The 25,699-nt window shown below is 47.4% G+C and overlaps 1 protein-coding gene across 1 annotated transcript in view; it reads right to left on the bottom strand.

Annotated features, from left to right (window-relative positions):
• Positions 1-25,699, bottom strand: part of LOC129699392 (regulator of G-protein signaling 17-like) — a 70,927-nt gene that overhangs the window by 11,050 nt on the left and 34,178 nt on the right. The window contains exons 2-3 of the mRNA XM_055639117.1: positions 9,643-9,782; positions 4,815-4,916 (exon numbers count right to left, since the gene is read on the bottom strand). Of these exons, the coding sequence (XP_055495092.1) occupies positions 4,815-4,916; positions 9,643-9,779 (239 nt within the window). The 5' untranslated portion in view covers positions 9,780-9,782. The remainder of the gene's footprint in view (positions 1-4,814; positions 4,917-9,642; positions 9,783-25,699) is intronic.

Genomic DNA, 25,699 nt, shown 5'->3' with positions numbered 1-25,699 from the left:
TGGCAAACGATTAGCTCCTGAATTGTTATCCTGTCTCCAACAAACCTTCCTGACATTCACAGCTCAGCTCGATCACTTCCCCTCTCTTTTATAACCCTGCTGGACTGGCTGTGGAGGCTTGTGATTGGCCACAAACTGTTGCTGGGTATCACACACTTGTTTTTTTTTGGGGGGGCATGGGGTGAAGAGGTGATAAACAATGGTGGATGTCATCTGAATGTGGAACAACAGGTCTGTAAACAGCTGCAGGGTGCCACAACATCAGCCTCCTGCTGGAAGATCCGTTCCCCAGTGCAGCTGATACTCTGAGTGGAAAATGGGCTCAGCTGACAAGCCGACTTGTACTTCCCACCTCCCCCAGTTGCTCTTCCTCAACAGGGTGTTCTTGCCTCTCCTGGGAGACAGAACAACACATGGACCACTCCCCGCATCTCGGAAACCATCAGTCGGAAAATGCGGACACTGGTGATATTCAACACCTCTCTCACTGCGTCACCACAGCCACTGATGGTGTTTGAAGTCAAATAACCCATTCCTGGTCTACTTGGCAGTAGGGACCCCTACCCTCCTTTATTCTTTTGAGACCTGGGCTACCTATAGCAAACTGCATCAGAGGCTGAGGGGGTGACCTGATAGAAGTGCAGGATATAAAATTATCAGAGGCATAGAGACTTCAATTTATTTATTTAAATTATGTCTTACGTATTAAAAGTATGTCAAATTACCAGAGACAGGGCAGAGAGTCAGAGTCTAAATCAAACTAGTGGAAGAACTGAGTGGGTCAGGCAGCATTTGTAGAAGGATGTGGACAGACAACGTTATATGTTGCAACACTTCTTCAGTGATCTGAACAAGAGTCCTGATCTCAGGGCCTGGCAGACATTGACGCAGAGACAACAACCTGGTTGCTCAACACCCGGCTTGAGATCTAACGATTCCTTTGGTTTATATTTGCAATGAGAAGATCCTAACCATCACCTGTCCATATCCCTCCACTGGTGTTGCCTGGCCTACTGACCTCCTCCAGCAGTTTGATTTTGCTCAGGATTCTACTATCTGCAGTCTGGTGAGTCAAGAGAGACTCTTTTCCTCAGAGTAGTAATGTCGAATACTAGAAAGCACAGGTTTTAAGGTGAGAGGGGGAAAGTTTAAAGGAGAGTTATGAGGCAAATTTGTTTTATACAGAGAGCGGTTGATGTTAACTGCCTGGGAAGGTGCTGGAAACAGATACGATAACAATGTTGAAGAGGTATTTAACAAGGCACAAGGACGGGCAGAAATGGAGGGATATACACTATGTGGTGGTGTATCTGTGGAATTCATTGCCACAGATGGTTGGGAGACCAAGTCATCGGGTATTTTTAAACCAGTGATGGACAGATTCTTGATTAGTAAGAGCATCCAAAGTTATGGAGAGATGACAGGAGAATGGGGTTGAGTGAGAAAGATAGTTCAGTCATGATTGAATGGCGGAGTAGACCCGATGGGCCGAATGGCCTAAATCTGCTCCTATGACGGTACGGAGTTTATATGTTCTCCCCGTGACCTGCTTGGGTTTTCTCGGAGATCTTCGGTTTCCTTCCACACTCCATAGACGTACAGGTTTGTAGGTTAATTTGGCTTGGAAAATATAAAAATTGGCCCTAGTGGGTGTAGGATAGTATTAATGTGCGGGTTCACTGGTCGGCGCGGACCCGGTGGGCCAAAGGGTCTGTTTCCGCGCTGTATCTCTAAACTAAATTAAACTAAACTAAAAGACATGCACTTATGAACCATGTACAGGCAGACTTACAGATTAACTTGGCATCCTGGTCGGCAGAAACATTATGGGCCAAAGGATCTGTTCCTGTGATAGACACAAAATGCTGGAGTAACCCAGCGGATCAGGCAGCAACTCTGGAACAAAGGAATAGGTGACGTTTCAGGTCGGAATCCTTCTTCAGACCTGTGTTCTGTTCCTGTGCTGTGCTGTTCTCCATTCTACACTAGGAACAATTTACGAATAAACCAAGCCAATTAACCTACAAACCTGTACGTCTTTGGGGTATGGGAGGAAACCGGAGCACCTGGAGAAAACACATGCAGGTCTCGGGAAGAACGTACAAACTCCGTACAGACAGCGCCCGTAGTCAGGATCGAACCCGGTTCTCTGGCAGGGTAAGCAGAAATTCTACCGCTGTGCCACCGCGCCGCCCTACTGTGGATTTGTTTCTCTAATTATGTTTTGCACCATTCAAAGCACTTTATCGGGATGCATCACAGCATGGTTTGGAAATAGCTCCATCGAAGTCCACAACAAATTGCAGAGAAATGTGCACACATTTCAATATGATCATGGCTGATCATCCAACTCAGTATCCCATCCCTGCCTTCTCTCCATACCCCCTGATCCCTTTAGCCACAATGGCCACATCTAACTCCCTCTTAAATATAGCCAATGAACTGGCCTCAACTACCTTATGTGGCAGAGAATTCCACAGATTCACCACTCTCTGTGTAAAAAATGATTTTTTCATCACTTCCCTCTTATCCTTAAACTGTGACCCCTAGTTCTGGACTTCCCCAACATCGGGAATAATCTTCCTGCATCTACCCTGTCCAACCCCTTAAGAATTTTGTAAGTTTCTATAAGATCCCCCCTCAATCTTCTTTCTCTCTGTATCTCTCTGTATAATCTGCTCAAAAACAATAAACTGGAACTAGAATTAAGCTGGGTCACCTCAACTTTTACCCCGCTCCCATAACCTACACAGATCCTTACTCATCCTGTGGCATGTGACCTATATAACTCCCACTTACATTTCACCTATACTCTGAAATAACCCCACTTCTGCTCACCTTTCACCTATTCAGTAGCCTACGCTGAGAAAGTCTTGGACATGAAACCTTAACTCTGTCTCTCTCTCTCTCTCCACAGATGCTGCCTGGCCTGCTGAGTGTTTGCACTGGCTCTTGCTCACCTTTAAGCTCTGTGCTGTATGGTCTATGCTGGTCCACTCTGGTTTTGTTAAATGTTGCCACTCTTCTCTCGCTGGGACATCTTCCCCGTTCTATATCCACCAGGGCTTCTCCAGAATCTCTATTAACAGAGACGTCTCCAGATCCTAGCTTCGAGCTCCGTACTTCTTTGTTGAACCTCCCAGCCTCTCGCTCCTTCTTTCTGACTCCTGTAAACCACGCTGCTTTGACTGATCATCCCCTGATGTTGTGCTCCTGTTCGGCATTGTAATTGGGAGCTTACATTCATCACCATATACAAGGAGGCCATTTGGCCCTCTGAGTCCCTGACATTACCCAGGCTGATGTTGGGGAAGGTGAATGAGGAATGGGAGGAGTGGTGCTGGAAAGGGTGAGGTGGAGAGATGATGATAGGGAGGGAGAGGGGATAGGGCGATACAGAGAGGGATGTTGGGGAAGGTTGATGGTGAGGAGTGACGATGGGGAAAGAGGAAGATCAATGGGTGGAGGAGGGTGTGATGGAGGGTTAATGATGGGGAGAGGGAGGGAAGCAAGGAGGACGTGTGATAATGGGAAGCGGAAAGGGGTTTGAGGAAGAGGGGCACAGCGAAGAGGAGGGTGATGTTGGGGAGAAGTGTGGGGGTGAGAGAAGGGGCACAATGAGGAGGAGGAGGGTTGATGTTGTGGAGGATTGAGGGTGAGGGGTGAGGAGGAAGTGTAATAAAAGAGAGGGATGAAAGGGTGAGAGGGCAGACAGTGAGGATGAGGGATGATATTGGGGAGGGGTGAGGTGGTTGGCGAGAATGTGTGAGGAGAATCATAAAATGGAGTAAGAGACAAATATAAAATTGGCTCCTGGGAGGAGAGCTGCAGAAATGATCTTTTGGGGATTCCCTGTTCCATCGTGTTGTTGTCCTGGAGAGTGGGAAATGATTACAAGCTGGAAGCGGGGATGATAATGAGTGAACTGAAACACAGATTTTGTCACCTTTGAAACCCTGAAACAACAACACGTCAGCCTCTTCCCCAGGGGCTGCCTGTTCCTCTCTCCTGCTGGCTCAGGTGGCTTCTACCTGTGCCCCCATCTCCAGTGTTCTCTCTGACACGGAGCTCAGTGCCTGCTGTTACCCCCTCCCCAAATCACTTCTGTGCCTCCATAAATATGGAGACGGAGACTGTGTACAGAACTCAGGTGCGGTCTATCCACAGCCCTGTGCATTTTGATCAAAAACCTCCCTACTTCTATGCTCCACAATGCAGGTGCTGGAAATCCGAAACAAAAACAGTCAATGCTGGAAACACTCAGCAGGTCAAGCAACATCTGTGAAAGAGAATCAAAACTAACCCTTCTGGTTGAAGATAAAAATGTTAACAATGTTTCTCTCTCCACAGATACGTCCTGACCTATTGAGTGTTTGTATATTCCCTGTTGTTTCAACATTTGGTTCCCCTTATTCCTGTTTCCTTTCTATTTACCTGTCACATTTTGCTGACTCTGTCCCAATCTTTTCCTTAATCACCACCTTTCAATCTTATCAAGAAGTTTAGTTTTACTCACCAGTTTAGGTTACTACCACCAAACGCCTGGGTATTCTGGGCTCATCCTAATGATACAATCCAGTATTCTATTTGCAACCATAGGCTTCCCCCAACCAACCTCTCTCCTGTGGTGGCAGTGGTGGAGTAAGGAGGATGTCAGGCCACTAGTCAAGACCATACGAAATGGATGCAGGAGTAGATCATTTGACTATTGTGTCACTTATTCAGTGAGAAAGTGAATTTGTTATGCAAACAATTGATGCAACACTGCCCCTGGGTTCGTGGATCATTTTCCTAAAATGAATGATTCCACTGACCTCTCCTCCGCAGATTCAATGGTCTCAGTCGTGATCTCCATCCTGGTCTCTTCTGTGGGCTTTCCTGTCACCTCCTCTCTCTCATCTTTTCGGGCGGAGAGGCTGTAAGTTAGAACACACAGAATCATCAGGCGAGGGAATGGTTGTGGGAAGCGACACAGTGGACATGACACGTTAGGGCAGTCTTGTCTTCAGATTCCCACGCTGATGAATGCAATTCTCTTTCTACTACCGCAGCACTTGGAGAGAAGGCAGGGAGCATGAAAGGAGAACCAGGACCCGGACACTGGAGTGTACAGAAGTACAGCGCAGGATCAGGCACTCTGATCCACAACGCCTGTGCCGAACATGATGCCAAGTCAAACTAATCTCCTCTGCCAAGACATGATTCACATCCCTCCATTCCCTGCAGATCCATGTGCCTGTCTAAAAGCCTTTTAATTGTCATTATGTTATCTGCCTCCACCACCGACCCTGGCAGCCCACTGCAGGCACCCATTACTCTCTGTGCACAAATCTTGTCCTCCTGCACAGCTGCTTCTAACTCTCCTCATCTGATTTAAAAGTTATGTCCTCTTCCCTTTGACATTCCCACCCGGGGAAAAAAGGTGTTGACTGTCTACCATAACTAGGCTTCTCATTATTTTATACACTTCCATCACCCCCCCTCCCTTAACTCCTGTTACTCCAGAGAAAGCAGAGGGGTAGTGAGGGATTTTGAAGGTTGCTCCAAACACAAAAGGATCGCATGCAAGAGTCAGTGACTGCACCCAGGATCCCCTGACACACCCAGTGACAAATAGTAACACATAAACTGCAGATATCGCCAATACGAGGACCCCAACCACGTTACGATGGAGGAACACAAGACGGAACACTGGAAGAAAGATTTAGATGAGAATGTACATGGCCTGATTAGTAAGTTTGAAGATGACACAAAAATAGGTGGTATTGTAGACAGTGAAGATGGTTACCAAGAATGAGGACAGGATCTTGATCAGCTGGCCAAGTGAGCTGATGAATGGCTAATGGAGTTTAATTCAGATAAGTGTTGCGTTTTGGAAGTCAGACCAGGGCTGGACTTGGTAAGGCCCTGTTGTGTTGTGAGGGTTGTGTTGCAGAGTGTACAAGCACATAGCTCCCTGAAAGTGGCAAATCAGGTAAATAAAATGGTCAAGAGGGCCTTCATCAGTTAGAGAATTGAGGAGAGAAGTTGGGACATTATGTTACAGTTGTTCAAAACGTGGATGAAGCTGCACTAGGAGCATGTGTTTGGTCACCCTCCTGTAAGAAAGTTGCCATTCAGCTGGCCGGGAAAAGTTGCCATTCAGTGCTGCCTGCATGGAGTTTCCCCTGTGACAGAATGGGTTCCCCTTGGGTGCTCTAGTTTCCTCCCACATCCCAAATACGTGCTGGTTAATAGCTTAATAGAGGCCGCTGTGAATTCCCTCTAGTGTGTAGGTGATTAGTGGAATCTAGGTGATTCAAAGAAGGGTCTCGACCCGAAACCTTCACTCCATAGATGCTGCCTCACCCGCTGAGTTTCTCCAGCATTTTTGTCTACCTTCACTTTTCCAGCATCTGCAGTTCCTTCTTAAACAATGATACTTTATTGTCACTTGTACCTAGATACAGTGAGATTCTTGGTTTTCGCATACGGTACACAAAGCACGCAAATAGTCGCACCACGTATCTGCCACCGACAAAGCTACAAAAGTACTCATTAGCGTCCCGCTGGTCCCTCTTTGTTCTCGACAACTCTCCCCCTCACACCCCTCCAGGTCTCTCTGTTCTCTGCACCACACCCCCTGCCCGGTACCTCTTTCTTATCAGCGCCCCCCCCGACTGTCTCTCTGCAGCCCATCCTCGGCTCGCCATTTCTCCGAGGCTCATGGGGAGGGAAGGGAGTTTTGATGGGAGTGGGGGAGAATAAAATAGGTTAGGATAGGTTTGGTGTAAATGGGTAAACAACCACCCATTTAACTCTACGAGAGGCATGACCAAATACGGTAGATTTGCATTACTAAATAGACTGTTCTTTCTCACATGTGGAGTGAGGGGGGCTCTCTCTGTGGAGAGGGTGGGCGGTTGAGAAAGAGGGCTATTCTCTCTCTCTGGGGGGTAGTGCGGGGGCTGTTTCTCTATTGGAGAGTGAGAGGGCTGTTTTGGAATGCTCTCTTTCAATGGGGAGTGGGATGGGCTGTGGTGGAGATTGAGCAGGGTGTTCTCTCTCTGGTGTGGAGACTTAGAGGACTGTTCTCTCTCTGGTGGGGAGCGAGAATGCTGAAGTGGGGAGTGAGGGTTTGTTCTCTCTCTCTGGTGGGAAGCAGTAGTGGTCAGCAAGTGCCTGTTCTCTCTCTCTCTCTCTGGCAGAGAGTGAAGGCCTGTTCTATCTCTGGTGGGGAGTAAGAGGACTATGTTGGAGATAAAGAGGGCTGTTCTCTCGTGGGGGGGGGGGGGGGGGGGGGGGGGGGGGGGGTGGGGGGGGGGGGGGGGGGGGGGGGGGGGGGGGGGCTGGTCTCGCTCTGGAGTGGAGTGAGGGAGCTGTTATTTCCTGGAGGGGAGGTCAGGATGAGGGAGCTGTTCTCTCTCTGGTGAAGAGGTGTACCTTCTGGTTCTCTCGTCACTGGGTACAGGGAAGCTCAGTCCTTTGTGGTGTTTCCCACCCTAGGTTTGCTTGCCAGTGACACCCATTCCTGCACCAGTTTTGTACCAGTTTTGTGGGATTGACTGAAATGTACAATGAGCGCAGGATCATTAAGGGCTGCATATTGTTGGGAGACAGCTCCACCACCACCGTTGAATGCAGCAGGGAAGCTGTTAATTATGAATGAGAGCACTGCGAGAATGAAAGAGCTCTCAATTAATGAGTTCCTAATAGGAATATTTCTCCAGGGTTAAATATGGAATCGAGAGGATTCTCGGTCCATGAAATTATTTTGCATCCAACAGACAGGCTGGGCCGAGTGCCAGTAGAACTCCCCAGCTGATCAGGATGACAACTCAGCTATTCCCACCATAGTCCAGGACAATCTGCAGGGAGGGATTTGAACCTGAAAACCCATGACTAAGAGGTCAGTGTCGGCCACTGAGATTTGCCGATATGGAAAATAATTTCTCAGAAAATGGTTAAAGTCTCCTCGGGTCCCAGCGTAGCTGTGTCTGGTTTTGTATCATCTTGAACTCCAGAAAGGGGGAGGCATCTCGGGCCCAGGGGCTGGGATCTGAAGAAGGGTTCCAACTCGAAACGTCACCCATCCTTTTTCTTCTGAGATACGGCCTGACCTACTATGTTACTCCAGCACGTTGTGTCTATCACTGGTGTCAGACACTGGCACAGAGAGGAGGAGGAATTCTTCACTCATGAGGTTGGGAATCCATGGGGCCATTGTTGTTCATCAGTTACATAAATAATTTTAATGAGAATGTCCAAGGCATGGTTATAAATTTGTAGATAACACTAGGAGCAATCGGAGAGACAGTGAAGGACGTTGTCCAAAATTACAGCGGAATCATGATCAGTCAGGTAAGGATTGGCAAATGACATTCCATTCAAAGTAGTAAAAGATATTACATTTTGGGAAGTCATACCAGGGTAGGATGTATACAATGAAAGATAGGGCCCTGGGGAGTGTTGTAGAATAGAAGGATCTAAGAGAACAAGTACATACTTATCTGAAAGTATATAAAATCATGAGTGGAATAGATACAGACATAATGTATTTTTCCCAAAGAAGGGAAATCAAAAACTAGAGGCCTTAGGTTTATGATGAGAGGGGAAAGACTTAAAAGGGTCCCAAGGGATAACTTATTCGCACAGAGGGTGATAGTAAATGGAATGAGCTGCCAGAGAAAGTGGTTGAGGCAGATACAATAACAACATTAAAATATATTTGGACAGATATATGGATAGGAGGGTTTAGAGGGATATGGGCTCAGAGCAGACAAATGGGATTGGCATGGATGGGCATCTTCGTCAGCATGAAGGGCCGGTTTTCCTGCTGTATGACTATGAATTTTGATGAATCTATGTGAGCCCAGGCCATTATGGTTGATTCATAACTGCGCAATGCAATGTTTCAGCAAAACAACCACACCCATAACTCAGTAAAGGGCCTGTCCCACAAGCATGCGACTCTATGCGGCAAGCGCGACCTAATGTGGTCGCTTGAGCCGTACGGTCTCGCGGGGGCCGGTCCCACTGCGATCGCCGGAGCCATGTGGAGTTGTGCGGAGCTGGTCCCGACATCGCGCGGGGCGCCGAAAAACTGACCGTGTTCAAAAATTCCGCGTGGCAACGGCCTGCCAGCTCACAGCCGCCTCGACGGGCGTGCGCAGGGTCTTGATGCCATACGCAGTGTCTTGACGCCGTACGTCACGCACGAACTTCCCGCGGACTTCGCTTGAACTTCACGTCACTCACTCGACCTCCGCGCGGCCCCCGCTTCCAGTTTGGTTGCGCTCGCCGCATGCAGGCGCATGCCGGTGGGACCGGCCCTGTACGGGGATCACATGCTCATGGGACAGGCCCTTAAGACTTCCAACACCTTCACTACCTTCTCGAAGACTGTTAGGAATGGGCAATAAATGCTGGTACGGGGTATATTCACAGAAAACTCTGCTTTAAATGCGGGTGACGAAAATGCATTATCGGCAACAATGCTCAATACAAGATTGAACTCTCACCTCCAAAGGCCAATTTATCCACTGACCAAAATCAGGTTCAGTTCTGGAAAAGCCGACCCACTTTCAATGCAGCATTAACGCACCGGGCCTCCTCCCCTCACCCACCCCACCTCCCTCCACAAGCCCAGCTGGGTCAACCTACCAGGAGCAGCTGCAGCAACAACACCAGCAGAAGCAGCAAGTGTTGGGTCTCTGGTTGGGTGATGGTGGTGCGTCCGTGCAGTCTCCCTGGCTTCTCGGTTCTGCTCTCTTTCCCATTACTCTTTGTTCTGAACCCATGCACTGAAAAAGAAAAAGAAGGGGGGGGGGGGGAGGGTGAGTGAAACAACTGAACTGTCACCTGGAAGGCCTTTGTGCTCCGGGTTGACTGACCTTTCTTCCGCGAGGCTGGTATAACACGGTTAGCTGTGTTGACTCTTTGCCTTTTACCTGGTGTAATTGGGGTTCACATCTGTGACCTAATTGGAGTATAAGTATAAGTCCCTGACAGGCTGACCTTACATCGGGTGTAATTTGGGTATACATATTGACCATCTTAAAGTTTAAGAAGCATTTAGACAGATGCATGGAGAGGACAGGTTTAGAGGGATATGGGCCAAATGCAGGTAAGTGGGCTAGTGTAGCTGGGACATGTTGGCCGGTGTGGGCAAGTTGGGCTGAAGGGTCTGTTTCCACACTGTAAGACTCCATGAGTCTATAATCTAACCCCTTTGATCTAGCCATAGGGAAAGGGCAATCGGCTGACCTTTCACTCTGTGGAGCTCAACCAAAGTATTGATCTTTTCACCCATAACCTTGGCCTAAGCTCCATCCCCAGAGGTTGAATGCTCAATGTCCTTGGAACTCTGCGTCAATCACATTGGATGGAACTGTCCGGTGGGACACAATTCATCGTCCCCACCAAAGGCAGATGTTGCGTCAGGAGGCAAAAAGAAAGCACCAAAGCCCATCTCCAAAATATATTAAAAAAACATATCAAATCCCAGAACTGTGGCATTTTAGAGGCTTTTGGATAGGCATATGGATATGCAGGGAATGGAGGGATATGGATTATGCACTGGTAGATAGAGTAAGAGATGGTCTTCGCATCATCTTTGGCACAGACGTTGTGGGCCGAGTTATTGGGAGAAGGCAGTAGAATGGGGTTAGGAGGGAGAGATAGATCAGCTATGATTGAATAACGCAGTAGACGTGATGGGCCGAATGGCCTAATTCTACTCCTATCACTTATTATCTTATGAGGGGCATATCCTTGTGCTGTACTATATGATAGGCTTCAGTGAAGATTAGAAATACTGCAGGAGCTGGAAAATCTGAACAAAGAGCAGAAAATGCTGGTCAGGCAGCCTGTGTGGTGATAGAAATGGAATTAGCAAGTCATGTGGAAGGCCCATCATCAGCATCGAGGCCCTGTCCAAGGTTTAATACTCGTGCTATTCGAATTCCATTGCATTCACAGATAGTGGGAGGGAAATGTGCCAACCACACACACTAAGACACACACTGAAGTAACAGCTGCACACTGCTCTCCACTTCGGGAATTCAGTAACTGAAGTCAATGCAACAGACAAACAAGTAGGTTAGGTGTGGAGGAGGCCAATCAGCCCTTCTACCCAGCTCCTCCATTCAATAAGATCATGGTTAATCTGATTGGAACCCCAACTCTGCATTCCTATCTTCCCCCTGTAATCTAATAGTTAATTTGTAGTAGTAATCAGTAAGGCAGCATTAATTTTCACATATTAGTAGAAAGCAAATCTTCCATATACCTCTGGACCACTCTTAATATTTCCAACCTATTCGCCACTCCAGGAGTACAGCATTTCAAATTAATCACTACCCCCTTTCCTCATCTCTACAAGCAATTGTTTGACACTCATTCCATTAACTTTAATTTTCCCACATAAGCAGCTTTGCAAAATCCCTTGAAATCTAAATAAACTCCATTATTAATCCCATCCAGTAGTTACATAGAAACATAGAAAGTAGGTGCGAGAGCAGACCACCAGGTCCATCGAGCCCGCACCGCCATTCGCTCATGGCTGAACACTAAACAGACACACTTACCCACAAACAGTAGACACAAGACACAGAACACAAGACACTACCCTCCCCTTTATACCGCTATCACCCCTCTCCACCCCAAGAACCTCGTGGTCTCCTGGGGGAGGCAAAAAACCGGATAAAAACCCAGGTCCAATTCGGGAAAAAAATCCGGGAAATTCCTCTCCGACCCCAATCTAGGCGATCGACACTTGTCCAGGAGATCACTCAGGTCTTACTATACTAACCATACCTAGGTCCATATCCCTGCCCTCTCCCCGTAGCCCCTTATCCCCTTGGCAGCTAAAAAAAGTTCAGCACCTTGGCAGTGAGGAAACCATTCAGTCGCTCCAATCCATTTTAGCCCCCAGTGCAGCAATCTTGGCAACCCCACTCCACACCCTTTCCCTTTCGTCCAACAAATTATTCCCCTCCCTCCAATTGGAAAATAGACAATAGACAATAGACAATAGACAATAGACGCAGGTGTAGGCCATTTTGCACTTCGAGACAGCACCGCCATTCACTGTGATCATGGCTGATCATCCACAATCAGCACCCCATTCCTGCCTTCTACCCATATCCCTTGACTCCGCTATCTTTAAGAGTTCTAACTAACTCGCTCTTGAAAGCATCCAGAGAATTGGCCTCCACTGCCTTCTTAGGCAGAGAATTCCAAGTATTCACGGCTCTCTGGGTGAAAAAGTTTTTCCTCATCTCCGTTCTAACCCCTTATTCCTTTTCAAAAGCCACAACTGATTCTGTTCTGGATCACGGGCACTTTCCATGTAAAAGTTTCTCCTTATACATCTGATTGCCATTTTAAATCAACCCCCTCCTGGTCTTTGAACCATCTTTGAACCATCTTCAATTGGGATCATTTCAATCAACCTCTGTTTCCTAAATAATTCCTGATCTTGTCCACTTCTGACACATCCCCTTTCAACGTTCTGACTCCAAGGAGAACAAACCCAGCTTCTTCAATCATAATGCCGCAACCCGTCTCGATTACGGAATAGTGCAGCAGAAACATTAGCTCCTTATCCCTCTTAAATCTTTCCAATCAAAGTACTTATCTAATTACCTTTCAAACATTGTAATTGTATCTGCCTCCATCACTTCCTCAGGGAGCTCTATATAAACGCCACACTGAGTGAAAAAGTTGCCTCTCAGATCACTTTTAAACTTCTCTCCTCTTATCTTAAATCTGTGCCTTCTAGTTCTAAACTCCCCTATGTTGGGAAAGAGACCTTATCCAGTCGTCTTATAATTCAGTTAACCTGTATAAGGTTACTTCCTCAGCCTCCGGCGCCACTCCTATCTATCTATCTATCTATCTATCTATCTATCTATCTATCTATCTATCTATCTATCTATCTATCTATCTATCTATCTATCTATCTATCTATCTATCTATCTATCTATCTATCTATCTATCTATCTATCTATCTATCAGATTAGTGGGCACAATTAGGGCACATGGTAGTGCTGACATGGATAGAGAAGTGGTTGGCAGACAGGAACACAAAGAGCTAGGGGAGGCTGCTACTGCAGGTCCGGCTTTCAGAATGGCAGGCTGTGCTTTTCGGGCTGCTGCAACGGGAATTCTCCCGCCCGCAAGGGGTCGGTGCTGGGAGCGGGGCAGCACCATTGCCCCGCGCGGCTGGAACGGCTGCACTTTGCGAGCGCACACCGGGGGCTCCATGAAGGGATCGCACCAGGCAACTTCAATGGCCGCGGGAAATTTGCCAGATGGGGGCTTTGACTTTGACTGTGACATCGGGGGGGGGAGTGCAGTGGAGAGATAAGTTTTTTTGGCCTTCCATCACAGTTATGGATGGATGTTTATGTTAAATGTAGTTGTGTCTGGGGTCTATTGGGCAGATGTATGGCAGATGGCATTTACCCCCAGGGGTCCAAATGAATAAATGTGAGGTTTGACTCTCTTGACTCTGGTAGGATTAAACCCTTTCAGAATGAGGCTGTGACCAGTGGGGTACAAGATGGGACCGCAGCTATTATATACATCAATGATTTGGAAGGGATTCAAGTTGGGCAAATTTGCAGATACACAAAGCGGGATCTGTGGGAGGATGCTATGACAATCAGGGTGATGGAAAGGTTGGGGAGTGGGCAGATGCGTGGCAGATGTGGATGTGGATAAATGTGAGGTTATCCACCTTGGTATAAAAAAAAGAAAAGCAGATTACTATCTAAATGGCGCCAAGTTGGGAAAAGGGGAAGTACAACGGGATCTGGGGGTCCTTGTACATCAGTCTATGAAAGTAAGCATGCAGGTACAGCAGGCAGTGAAGAAAGCGAATGGCATGTTATCCTTTATAACAAGAGTAATCAAATATAGGAGCAAAGAGGTCCATCTGCAGTTGTACAGAGCCCTAATGAGACCACACCTGGAGTATTGTGTGCAGTTTTGGTCCCATAATTTGAGGAAGGACATTCTTGCTATTGAGGGAATGCAGCGTAGATTTACAAGGTTAATTCCCGAGATGGCGGGACTGTCATATGCTGAGAGAACGGAGCAGCTGGGCTTGTACACTCTGGAGTTTAGAAGGATGAGAGTGGATCTCATTGAAACATATAAGATTATGAAGGGTTTGGACACGATAGAGGCAGGAAACATGTTCCCGATGTTGGGGGAATCTCGAACCAGGGGCCACAGTTTAAGAATAAGGAGTAAGCCATTTAGAACGGAGACAAGGAAACTCTTTTTCTCACAGAGAGTGGTGAGTCTGTGGAATTCTCTGCCTCAGAGAGCGGTGGAGGCAGGTTCTCTGGATGCTTTCAAGAGATAGCTAGATAGGGCTCTTAAAAATAGCAGAGTCAGGGAATAAGGGGAGAAGGCAGGAACGGGCTACTGATTGTGGATGATCAGCCATGATCACATTGAATGGTGGTGCTGGCTCGAAGGGCCAAATGGCCTACTCCTGCACCTATTGTCTATTGTCTATCTATCTCTATATCTATCTATCCACAACTAAAACTCTGATCTTGTTATCTTCCGGTTTGCGCGGTTATTCTATCAAAAACGGTACACCCAAAAGCAGTACACGACAGAGCTACAATTTGTCGCCAGCTCACTCACCGTTCTCCTGTGCTGCGAGTGCACCGTTTCATTCCGATCGGTGGCATAATGTAAAAGTTAGCGCGGCTTAAAAATCTTAAAAGCCGCGTGTGCGCAGATCGATCTCCTCTCCTGCCAGTCAGCGCCGCGCGGATTAGTCTCTTCTCCTGTCACTCCGCGACCTCCCGGTGAACCTCCTCTGCATCACTCCAGTACAATCACATCCCTCTGACAGTGCAGTGAGCAGGATTGCACATAGTATATGAATAATGGTTTAACTGATGTTTTATAAGAATAATCTGGCACCTTGCTATTATAAAGCCCACCACAGAAACAGAGATATTCCTCCCAATGAAAATGTAAGTATTATACTTTAAGATAAGCTCACCAGTGCACTGTTACTCGAGGGGAGCTGGTACTACTAGAACTTGAGCTGCCGTACTTCACAAGAATTCTCCAACGCAGCAACAACATCTAAACCTGTGTAAGAGTCAGACTCTTGTGCTGAAAATATGATGTCCACACAAATCCAATCCATTACCTTGGCTTGCAGCCCTAACGATCTTAGGCAGGAGAACATAAGATCTATCCTGGTGATTCCCCTAGTCGCTGCTTCCTGTGGGCTGCCCTTGCCCGAAGATTAACACTGGCACAGTTACTCCCAGATGTTGGGAGAAATGAACTTGCACGGTTTCCACAGCTGTCCACTGTTCTCCCCACTCCCTGCATCGAGCTGGAGTTGCAGGGAGGAGGAGGTGTGACAGCATTCACCTTAACCCCTCAAGGACCACTGAGGATTCAGAGTGGGTTCTCCGGACTCAGCCATTAAACCGACTGCGGGAATCCCAGTCCATGCAATTAAATCAACCAGCAGACTGCCTCTCCAATTAACATTTGGATTTTGATTAATGTGATCAAAAGCATTTAAAAAAAGATATTAGATATAAGCTCTTCTTATAGCTAATACTCTAATCTAGACAGCAGCTTGTAAACCTCTTCTAAAGCCCTCTCAAAAACCTCTACATCCTACCTGTAATGGGGGTACCAGAGCTGTACATAATTCTCCACGTTGTTATAAAAGTTTTATAAAGCCGCAACATGACGTTCAAGTGTAACTCTTATACTCAATACCCCGACTGATGAAGGCAAGTATACATACATCTTATTTATCATGTGTTGCTACTTTCAGGGAGCTATAAGAACTAATGTGAGACACATCAGTCTATAATTTCAGGGATTATTCCTTTTACTTCTGAAGCAAAGAAACAATATTGACTACTCTCCAAAGATAGGCAGCATCTATGGAAAGAAGGAATGGGTGACGTTTCGGGTCGAGGCCCATTTCAACCCAAAATGTCACCCATTCCTTCTCTCCAAAGATGCTGCCTGTCCCACTGAGTTACTCCAGATTTTTGTGTCTATCTTTGGTTTAAACCAGCATCTGCAGTTCTTTCCTACACATTTTGACTACTTTCCAGTTCTCCGAGACCTTGCCTGTTTCTAGAGATGATATAAAGATCTTCATCATGGCCCCTCCAATTTCTTCTTAAGCTTCACTGGGGGAAAGCCCATCAGGCCCAGTGGACCTAGCCACCTTAAGGCTCTTCAAGAAACCCAACACCACTCCTTCTTGATCACCAAATGTCCCATCATATTTGAATACTCTACACTGGTCTCACAATCCCACACAGCTTTATCTTTGGTAAATACAAATGCAAAGTCCTCATTTAGTACCTCGCCTCGAAGCATAAATTCCCTTGTTTATCCTTGAGTGGTCCTACCTTCTCCCTTGTTTCTAATATGTGTATAAATGCCTTTGGATTTTTTATTTAGGAATAACATTTAATGGCCCTTTCTGGCCCTTTAAATTGCCAGCTTGACTTCTTTTCTGCTTTCTTTATATTACTCAAAGGCCTTGGCTCATTTCATCTTAATAAATCTAACACATGCATCCTTTATTTGACTAAATTTACAATGCGATACACTTGTACTGTATCTGCTCTACACCTGGACTATATCTGAGATGCTTACTTAAGGTCTCTAAGTGCTTAAGTGTAGTGATACTGAGCTGTATACAAAAATGAATTTTACTGTACCTCGGTACATGTGCCAAATAATTCCCACTGACCATTGATCAAGGTAGATATTGAGATGTTTTCACTGGTGGGAGGGTATTGAATGAGGGGACCTAATTACAGGGAGATGGTCATTTAAAACAGGATTTGTTTCTCTCAGAGGGCGGTGAAGAGACTTCATAGTCCCAGAGGTTTGCGGAGAGTAGATCAAAGAAGTATTTAAAGTGTAGGTAAATAAATGTTTAAAGGGTGAGGAAGCTGAGGTGTATGAGGACCTGGCACAAAGAAGGTGAACTTAAGCTAGATCAAGAGTTGAAATTTGTAGTCTAGAGTGTCATATACATCAAGACCAGATAAACCCGGTGCAATAGAAACATAGAATATAGGTGCAGGTGTTGGCCATTCGGCCCTTCGAGCCAGCACCGCCATTCAATATGATCATGGCTGATCATCCAGAATTAGTACCCCATTCCTGCTTTCCCTCCATATCCCTTGGTTCCATTAGCCCTAAGAGCTATATCCAACTCTCTCTTGAATACATCCAGTAAAGTGGCAAGGAATTCCACAGATTCATAACTCCCCGGGTGAAAACATTTTTCCTCATCTCACTCCTAAATGGCCTACCCCTTATTCTTAAACTGTGGCCCCTGGTTCTGGACTCCCCCAACATCGGCAACATTTTTCCTGCCTCTAGCGTGTCCAAACCTTAATAATCTTATATGTTTGAATACGATCCCCTCTCATCCTTCTAAATTCCAGAGTATACAAGCCCAGCCGCTCCATTCCATCAACATAAGACAGTCCCGTCATCCCGGGAATTAACCTTGCGAACCTACGCTGAACTCCCTCAATAGCAAGAATATCCTTCCTCAAGTTTGGAGACTGCGCACAATACTCCAGGTGTGGTCTCACTAGGGCCCTGTACAACTGTAGAAGGACCTCTTTGCTCCTATACTCAACTCCTCTTGTTATGAAGGCCAACATGCTATTCACTTTCTTCACTGCCTGCTGTACCTGCATGCTTACTTTCAATGACTGATGAACAAGGACCTTAGGGGGGGGCTTGTTGCAGGTGTATCAGAGGTTTGATGGGACAGTTGACCCTGTTACTGGGGAGACTGGACACAAGTGAATGTCAGGATCAGCTTCCAGAGGGTGTGAGTTAAGGAGGAAGAGGAAAATCGAGAGGGAAATGCCCAATTATCAATGAAATAATGTTTCTGCAGTAAAATAAAATCTTTCGTGTCCTCTATTCTGAGAAAGATCTTCCATGTTGGGAGTTGTAAACTTGTTTTTACACCACGCCACTTCCTTCAGGGGAACAACAAACAGTTTTAAATAAACTACAATTAATGACTCCAAGGAAATTGGAAATCTTAATTAGAACTTATTAGGATGGTTAAATAATCGCCAACCAGCATCATTAAGTGATTCAACTCACACCAGTGTGAATAAATATCATGTCAAATTTTCCCTTTGCTTCTCACAATCCCAGCCCGGACCATTTCAGTTCCAATACTTTTTACCCATGGGTCCTAATTAAGGGGCCCTGGGTATAATTAAAGGATGCGATCACCTCACCAGATCTCAGGATCCCCACACCCTTTTCCCTCCCCAACCTCCTAATTCTTTACTGATGTAAAGTCAGAACTGCAGCTAATTTGCAAGGATCAATGTGAAAACAAACAGGTTAAACATTTTAGAGAAACTCAGCGTGTGAGGCAGCATCTACGGAGCGAAGGAATAGGTGGTGTTTTGGGCCGAGACCCTTCTTCAGACTGATGAAGGGTCTCGACCCGAAACGTCACCTATTCCTTTGCTTCATAGATGCTGCCTCATCTGCTGAGTTTCTCCAGCATTTTTGTCTACATTTGATTTTTCCAGCATCTGCAATTCTTTCTTTTTCATTTTAGAGAGGTTGGATGAAGGGGCATTTCTGTGCTGATGCATCATGGCCTTGTTCAACATTTCCAATGCACGGGAATGCAAGAGATTGCCAAGTGTGGTGGACTCAGCCCAGTCCAACACGGGTACAGCACGACACCCCATCGGAAACATCTCGATGAAGCACTGCCTCAAGAAGGTAGCATCTATTATCAAGGCTCCCCACCATCCAGGCCATGCCATCTTCTCGCTGATTACCAGTCCCACATCAACAGGTTCAGAAGCAACTACTTTCTTACAACTATCTGGTTCCTGAACCAACCTCCAGAACCCTACTTGGTAATGGAACCCTACAGCCCACCTCGTGTATTACTCTAGACTTGTTTTCCGATTGTGTATTTTTGCAATCTTGTCGTATTTTCTTTTCACTGTCTTGTAGAATTTATATGTCATTCATATACAATTTATGTTTTTGTGTATTGTCTGGATCTATGTGCCTATAATGCCACTGCGTGCACAAATTAATTATCCCTGCGCCTCACCCAACATGTGCATGAGGCAATAAACTTAACTTGACATGGCTGATAGACCAAGGATTAAAGGATTGTTTAAGACACACAGCAGTACAAACTCACATGAGAGTCTCACTTTATACAATATTTGAAATAAAAATATGTAATCTTACAGACCTTGCCCCCAGAGCAAGGAGTTTAATATCTCAACTACCATTTACATCTGCGGGGTAGCCGCTCAGAAATGCACATGAATTGCTTTCTTTGTAGTTTTGTGATTGAGTTATGGAGTTACAAGATCAGCAGCCAGTACACTGGACCTTTGAACCAGGGTCATGAGTTTCAATCCCTCCGCATTAGCTGTGAGATTTAAATCCAAGGATTTAGTAAATATCAAATAAAAATCAAATCCAGTTTCAGTGATTGTTTTAAAAATCCTTCCAGTTCACTTAAGTCATTCGGGGGAAGAAGCTGATTGTATTCTACACTCTGTATCTTCCCCTTTGCTGTATTTATTGTACTTGAGTTTGAACTGATTGTATATATGTGTGGTGTGTCTGATCTGTTTGGATAGTATGCAAATCACAGCTTTTTATTGTAGGTTACACAAAAAAGCTGGAGAAACTCAGCGGGTGCAGCAGCATCTATGGAGCGAAGGAAATAGGCAACGTTTCGGGCCAAAACCCTTCTTCAGACTGATCTGGGGCGGGGGTGGGTGGGGACAAGAAAGGGAAAAGGAGGAGGAGCCCGAAGGCTGGGGGATGGGAGGAGACAGCAGGGGGGCTGAGGAAGGGGAGGAGACAGCAAGGACTAACAAAATTGGGAGAATTCGATGTTCATGCCCCCGGGGTGCAGACTTCCCAAACGGAATATGAGGTGCTGTTCCTACAATTTCCGGTGCTGCTCGCTGTGACCATGGAGGAGACCCAGGACAGAGAGGTCGGAGACGGAGTGGGAGGGGGAGTTGAAGTGCTGAGCCACCGGGAGGTCAGCTTGGTTATTGCGGACCGAGCGGAGGTGTTCGGCGAAACGATCGCCCAACCTCCGCTTGGTCTCACCGATATAGATCTGCTGACATCTAGAGCAGCGGACGCAATAGATGAGGTTGGAAGAGATGCAGGTAAACCTCTGTCGCACCTGGAACGATTGCTTGGGTCCTTGAACGGAGTCGAGGGGGGAGGTAAAGGGACAAGTGTTGCATCTCTTGCGGTTGCAAGGGAAAGTGCCCGGGGAGGGGGTGGACCGAGAGGGAAGGGAAGAATTGACAAGGGAGTTATGGAGGGAGCGGTCTTTGCGGAAGGCAGATATGGGGGGAGATGGGAAGATGTGGCGAGTGGTGAGGTCACGTTGGAGGTGGCGAAACTGACGGAGGATTACTTTTTGTATGTGACGGCTGGTGGGGTGAAAGGTGAGGACTAGGGGGACTCGGCCCTTGTTGCGAGTGCGGGGATGGGGAGAGAGAGCAGTGTTGCGGGGTATGGAAGAGACCCTGGTGCGAGCCTCATTTATGGTGGAGGAGGGGAACCCCCGTTCCCTGAATAATGAGGACATTTCAGATGTCCTGGTGTGGAACGCCTCATCCGTGGAGCAGATGCGGCGTAGACGGAGGAATTGGGAGTAGGGGATGGAGTCCTTACAGGAAGCAGGGTGGGAAGAAGTGTAGTCCAGATAGCCATGGGAGTCAGTGGGTTTATAGTGTATGTCGGTCAGAAGTCTATCACCTGCAATGGAGATAGTGAGGTCAAGGAATGGTAGGGAAGTGTCGGAAATGGTCCAGGTGTATTTGAGTGCCGGATGGAAGTTAGTGGTGAAGTGGATGAAGTCAGTCAGTTGTGTGCGGGTGCAGGAGGTGGCACCAAAGCAGTCGTCGATGTAGCGGAGGTAGAGGTCGGGGATGGGGCCCTGGTATGTATTGAACAAGGATTGCTCGACGTAACCTACAAATAGGCAGGCATAGCTGGTTACGTCGAGCAATCCTTGTTCAATACATACCAGGGCCCCATCCCCGACCTCTACCTCCGCTACATCGACGACTGCTTTGGTGCCACCTCCTGCACCCGCACACAACTGACTGACTTCATCCACTTCACCACTAACTTCCATCCGGCACTCAAATACACCTGGACCATTTCCGACACTTCCCTACCATTCCTTGACCTCACTATCTCCATTGCAGGTGATAGACTTCTGACTGACATACACTATAAACCCACTGACTCCCATGGCTATCTGGACTACACTTCTTCCCACCCTGCTTCCTGTAAGGACTCCATCCCCTACTCCCAATTCCTCCGTCTACGCCGCATCTGCTCCACGGATGAGGCGTTCCACACCAGGTCATCTGAAATGTCCTCATTATTCAGGGAACGGGGGTTCCCCTCCTCCACCATAAATGAGGCTCGCACCAGGGTCTCTTCCATACCCCGCAACACTGCTCTCTCTCCCCATCCCCGCACTCGCAACAAGGGCCGAGTCCCCCTAGTCCTCACCTTTCACCCCACCAGCCGTCACATACAAAAAGTAATCCTCCGTCAGTTTCGCCACCTCCAACGTGACCCCACCACTCGCCACATCTTCCCATCTCCCCCCATATCTGCCTTCCGCAAAGACCGCTCCCTCCATAACTCCCTTGTCAATTCTTCCCTTCCCTCTCGGTCCACCCCCTCCCCGGGCACTTTCCCTTGCAACCGCAAGAGATGCAACACTTGTCCCTTTACCTCCCCCCTCGACTCCGTTCAAGGACCCAAGCAATCGTTCCAGGTGCGACAGAGGTTTACCTGCATCTCTTCCAACCTCATCTATTGCGTCCGCTGCTCTAGATGTCAGCAGATCTATATCGGTGAGACCAAGCGGAGGTTGGGCGATCGTTTCGCCGAACACCTCCGCTCGGTCCGCAATAACCAAGCTGACCTCCCGGTGGCTCAGCACTTCAACTCCCCCTCCCACTCCGTCTCCGACCTCTCTGTCCTGGGTCTCCTCCATGGTCACAGCGAGCAGCACCGGAAATTGGAGGAACAGCACCTCATATTCCGTTTGGGGAGTCTGCACTCCGGGGGCATGAACATCGAATTCTCCCAATTTTGTTAGTCCTTGCTTTCTCCTCCCCTTCCTCAGCCCCCCTGCTGTCTCCTCCCATCCCCCAGCCTTCGGGCTCCTCCTCCTTTTCCCTTTCTTGTCCCCACCCACCCCCGCCCCCGATCAGTCTGAAGAAGGGTTTTGGCCCGAAACGTTGCCTATTTCCTTCGCTCCATAGATGCTGCTGCACCCGCTGAGTTTCTCCAGCTTTTTTGTGTAACCTTCGATTCTCCAGCATCTGCAGTTCCCTCTTAAACGCTTTTTATTGTACTTCAGTACAGGTGACAGTAATAAACCTAAACCTAGAGTCATGAAACACAGGAAGAGACCATTCGGCCCACCAAGTCCCTATTGACCATAAAGCACCCATTTAGACTAATCCCACGTCAACTCAATTATATTCTACATAAGCTTCCATCAACTCCCTCCAGATTCTACAATCACACTAGGGATAATTCCCTGTGCCAATTAAGCCACCAACCCGCACATATTTGGCTCATGGGAGAAAACCAGAGCATCCAAGGAAACCCTCATGGTCACAGGGAAACATAGAAACATATAAAATAGGTGCAGGAGGAGGCCATTCGGCCCTTCGTGCCAGCACTGCCATTCAATATGATCATGGCTGATCATCCAAAATCAGTACCTCGTTTCTGGATTTTTCCCTATTTCCCTTGATTCCCTTAGCTCCAAGAGCTAAATCGAAATCTCTCTCTCTGGGAGAAGGTGCAGACTCCACAAAGGCAGCACTGGAGATCAGGATTGAACCGGGTCACTGGAGCTGTGAGGTATCGGCTGTACTCGCCTCACTGTGCTTTTAGTCTGTATAAGAACTGACTATTTTTGACAGTCACTCATCTGTAAGAGTGGCTCAGATTTTCTCTTTTCATTAGTGTAGCTTGGCCTGCAGGGCATATCCAGAACCCTCTAGGTAACACAGGCAAATACATGTCATCACCTCTAATCCATTTGACCTGGCCTCATGATATTTCCTTGCTCCATTAGTAAATCCTCAGCAAATTCACACTAATGTTTTTTTTCTCTTTTCCAATTTTGACAAACGACCTTAAACCTGAAAGTTAAATCTGTTTCCTCTACACAGATAATGCATGACCTGTTCACTATTTCCAACATTTTCTATTTAGATGTGCAGTACTACGTAATGCGGACTTACCATTGTAAAAAAAAATACAGTGTGTTAATTACTAGACTGCTTGGGCATAACAAGTGGGAAATTCAGTTGTGGATTTAACCACAGGCAACCTCCACTCTCTTGTCAATTTAAAACAGAAGGATGCTGACTGTTGGAAAAAGGAGCATATTTCTGAAACATGCATGCAACAGGCCAGGGTGGTTGACCAGAGGAAGTCCAGGACTGTGGCATGAATTCTCACTGAGAGCAAGTGTTCACAGCAGAAAATCACAAAAAAATCAGGAAGACTATCCAGTGTTGGGGTTAGTGCGAGCGATGGAGAATTGGGTTTAGGCAGTCTTTATTTTACCGGCTGCAATGATGGACTGCAGAATAACCAAGACAGAAGGGTGGTTATCAACACGAGTGGTGATACAGAAGCAGGTTGCTGCACTGTGCACTTGACAAAGGCAGAAAATAGATCAATTGATGGTTATCAGTTATGACACACTGGACAACCTGAGGAGCACCTTCAGCAAAAGACTGGTTCCACCAAGATGTGCCACAGAACACCACAGAAGATCCTTTTTCCCTGTGGCTATCAAACTGTACAACTCCTCCCCCTTCTGTCGTGGGTTAGACTGGCTTTGCACATCCCCAATCCTGGACTTTCCACTCGTCACCTTGATTCTGTGTTTCATGGATCTCGGTGTGTTTTATGACTGTTGGCAGGCCAATTTCCCCCTGGGATAAATAAAGTTATTTCGTATCGTAACCTAAAATTGTTTCCCTTGCCACAGATGCTGCCTGAACTGCTGAGTGTTTCCAGCTTCTGTTTTTTTCCCGGTAGGCGGCGCGGCTCTGGCCAGCAGCGGCCTCTGCAGTCTGTCCGCGTTTTTATTATTTTCTGTCTGCGTTTTAATGTAGTTTTTGTTACTTTATGTTGGGGTGTGTGTGTGGGGGGGTGGGGGTGGGGGTGGGGTGGGAGGGGGGGGGGGGGAAACTTTTTTAATCTCTCCCTGCACTGGAGACCCGACCTTTTTCTCGTCGGGTTTCCGTTGTCGTTGAGGCCGCAACGAGGAGCGGCCTCCAACAGGAAGAAGCCGGGGACTCTGGTGCTACTCACCGTCGCCGTCGCGGGGCTGGCCGAGTCCGGAGCGGTTGGAGCGGTGGAGGAGCGCTGCTGCTGCCGCTGCTGCTGCTGCTGCTGCTGCTGCTGAGTCGGAGGCTGCTGCTGAGTCGGAGGCTGCTGCTGCGGGTCTGCGGACAGCGGCGCCGGGAGCCCGCGGATCCCTGGAGAGAGACCGCTTTTCGGGGCTCCTGCAACGGCGAATTCTCCCGCCCGAGTTGCGTGGTCGAAGAGCTCCTGGAGCGGGGCCTAACACCATTGCTGGAACGGCCGCGGGACTTTACGAGCACACACCGGGGGCTCCAACACCAAGACCCGGTGTGCGACCTCGCACCACCCGGCGTGGCTTCAATGGCCGGGGGACAATCGCCATCGCCAGCCGGGGGCTTTGACTTTGACTCTGACATCGGGGGGGGGAGAGTGCAGTGGAGAGATAAGTTTTTTTTGGCCTTCCATCACAGCTATGTGATGGATGTTTATGTAAAATGTAATTATGTTGTGTCTGGGTCTATTTGTGTGTAATGTATGGCTGCAGAAACGGCATTTCGTTTGGACCTCTAGGGGTCCAAATGACAATTAAATTGACTCTTGACTCTTGACTCTTAATCTCAGATGCAAAAGGGATACATTTCTATGAGTTAAACCAGGGCAGGACATGCATAGTAAATGGTAGGGCCCTGGGGAGTGTTGTAGAACAGAGACACCTAGGGGTGCATGTGAATAGTTCCCTGAAAGTGGCAACACAAGTAGATGGGCTGGTGAAGAAGGCATTTGCCATACTTCCCTTTATCAGATTCGGCATTGGGTACAAGAGTTAGGAAGTCATGTTACAAGACATTGGTAAGACCATTCTTGGAGTACTGTGTGCGGTTCTGGTAGCTAGAAGAAGGATATAATTAAGCTAGAAACCTTACAGAAAAGATTCACAAAAACTTTGCTGGGGGCTGGACGGCTTGAATGGATAGGCTTGGACTCTTTTCCAGGAGCAAAGAAGACTAAGTAGTGACCTTACAGAAGTTTATAAAATCATGAGGGACATAGATAAGATGAATGGTCACTGCTTTTTTTCTCAGGATAGGGAAGACTATAACGAGACATCCTAGATGTCCTCATTCTTTATGGAATGGGGGTTCCCCACTTCCATCATAGATGAGGCCCTCACACGGGTCTCCTTGGTATCCCATAGCTCCGCTCTTTCTCCCTCTCCCCCCAGCCACAACAGTCCCCCTAGTTCTCACCTTTCACCACATACAGCACATAATCCTCC

Source organism: Leucoraja erinacea, chromosome 8 (genome assembly GCF_028641065.1).
Source record: "Leucoraja erinacea ecotype New England chromosome 8, Leri_hhj_1, whole genome shotgun sequence".
Lineage (NCBI taxonomy): Eukaryota > Metazoa > Chordata > Chondrichthyes > Rajiformes > Rajidae > Leucoraja > Leucoraja erinaceus.
This window is presented reverse-complemented; position numbering and strand designations above follow the sequence as displayed.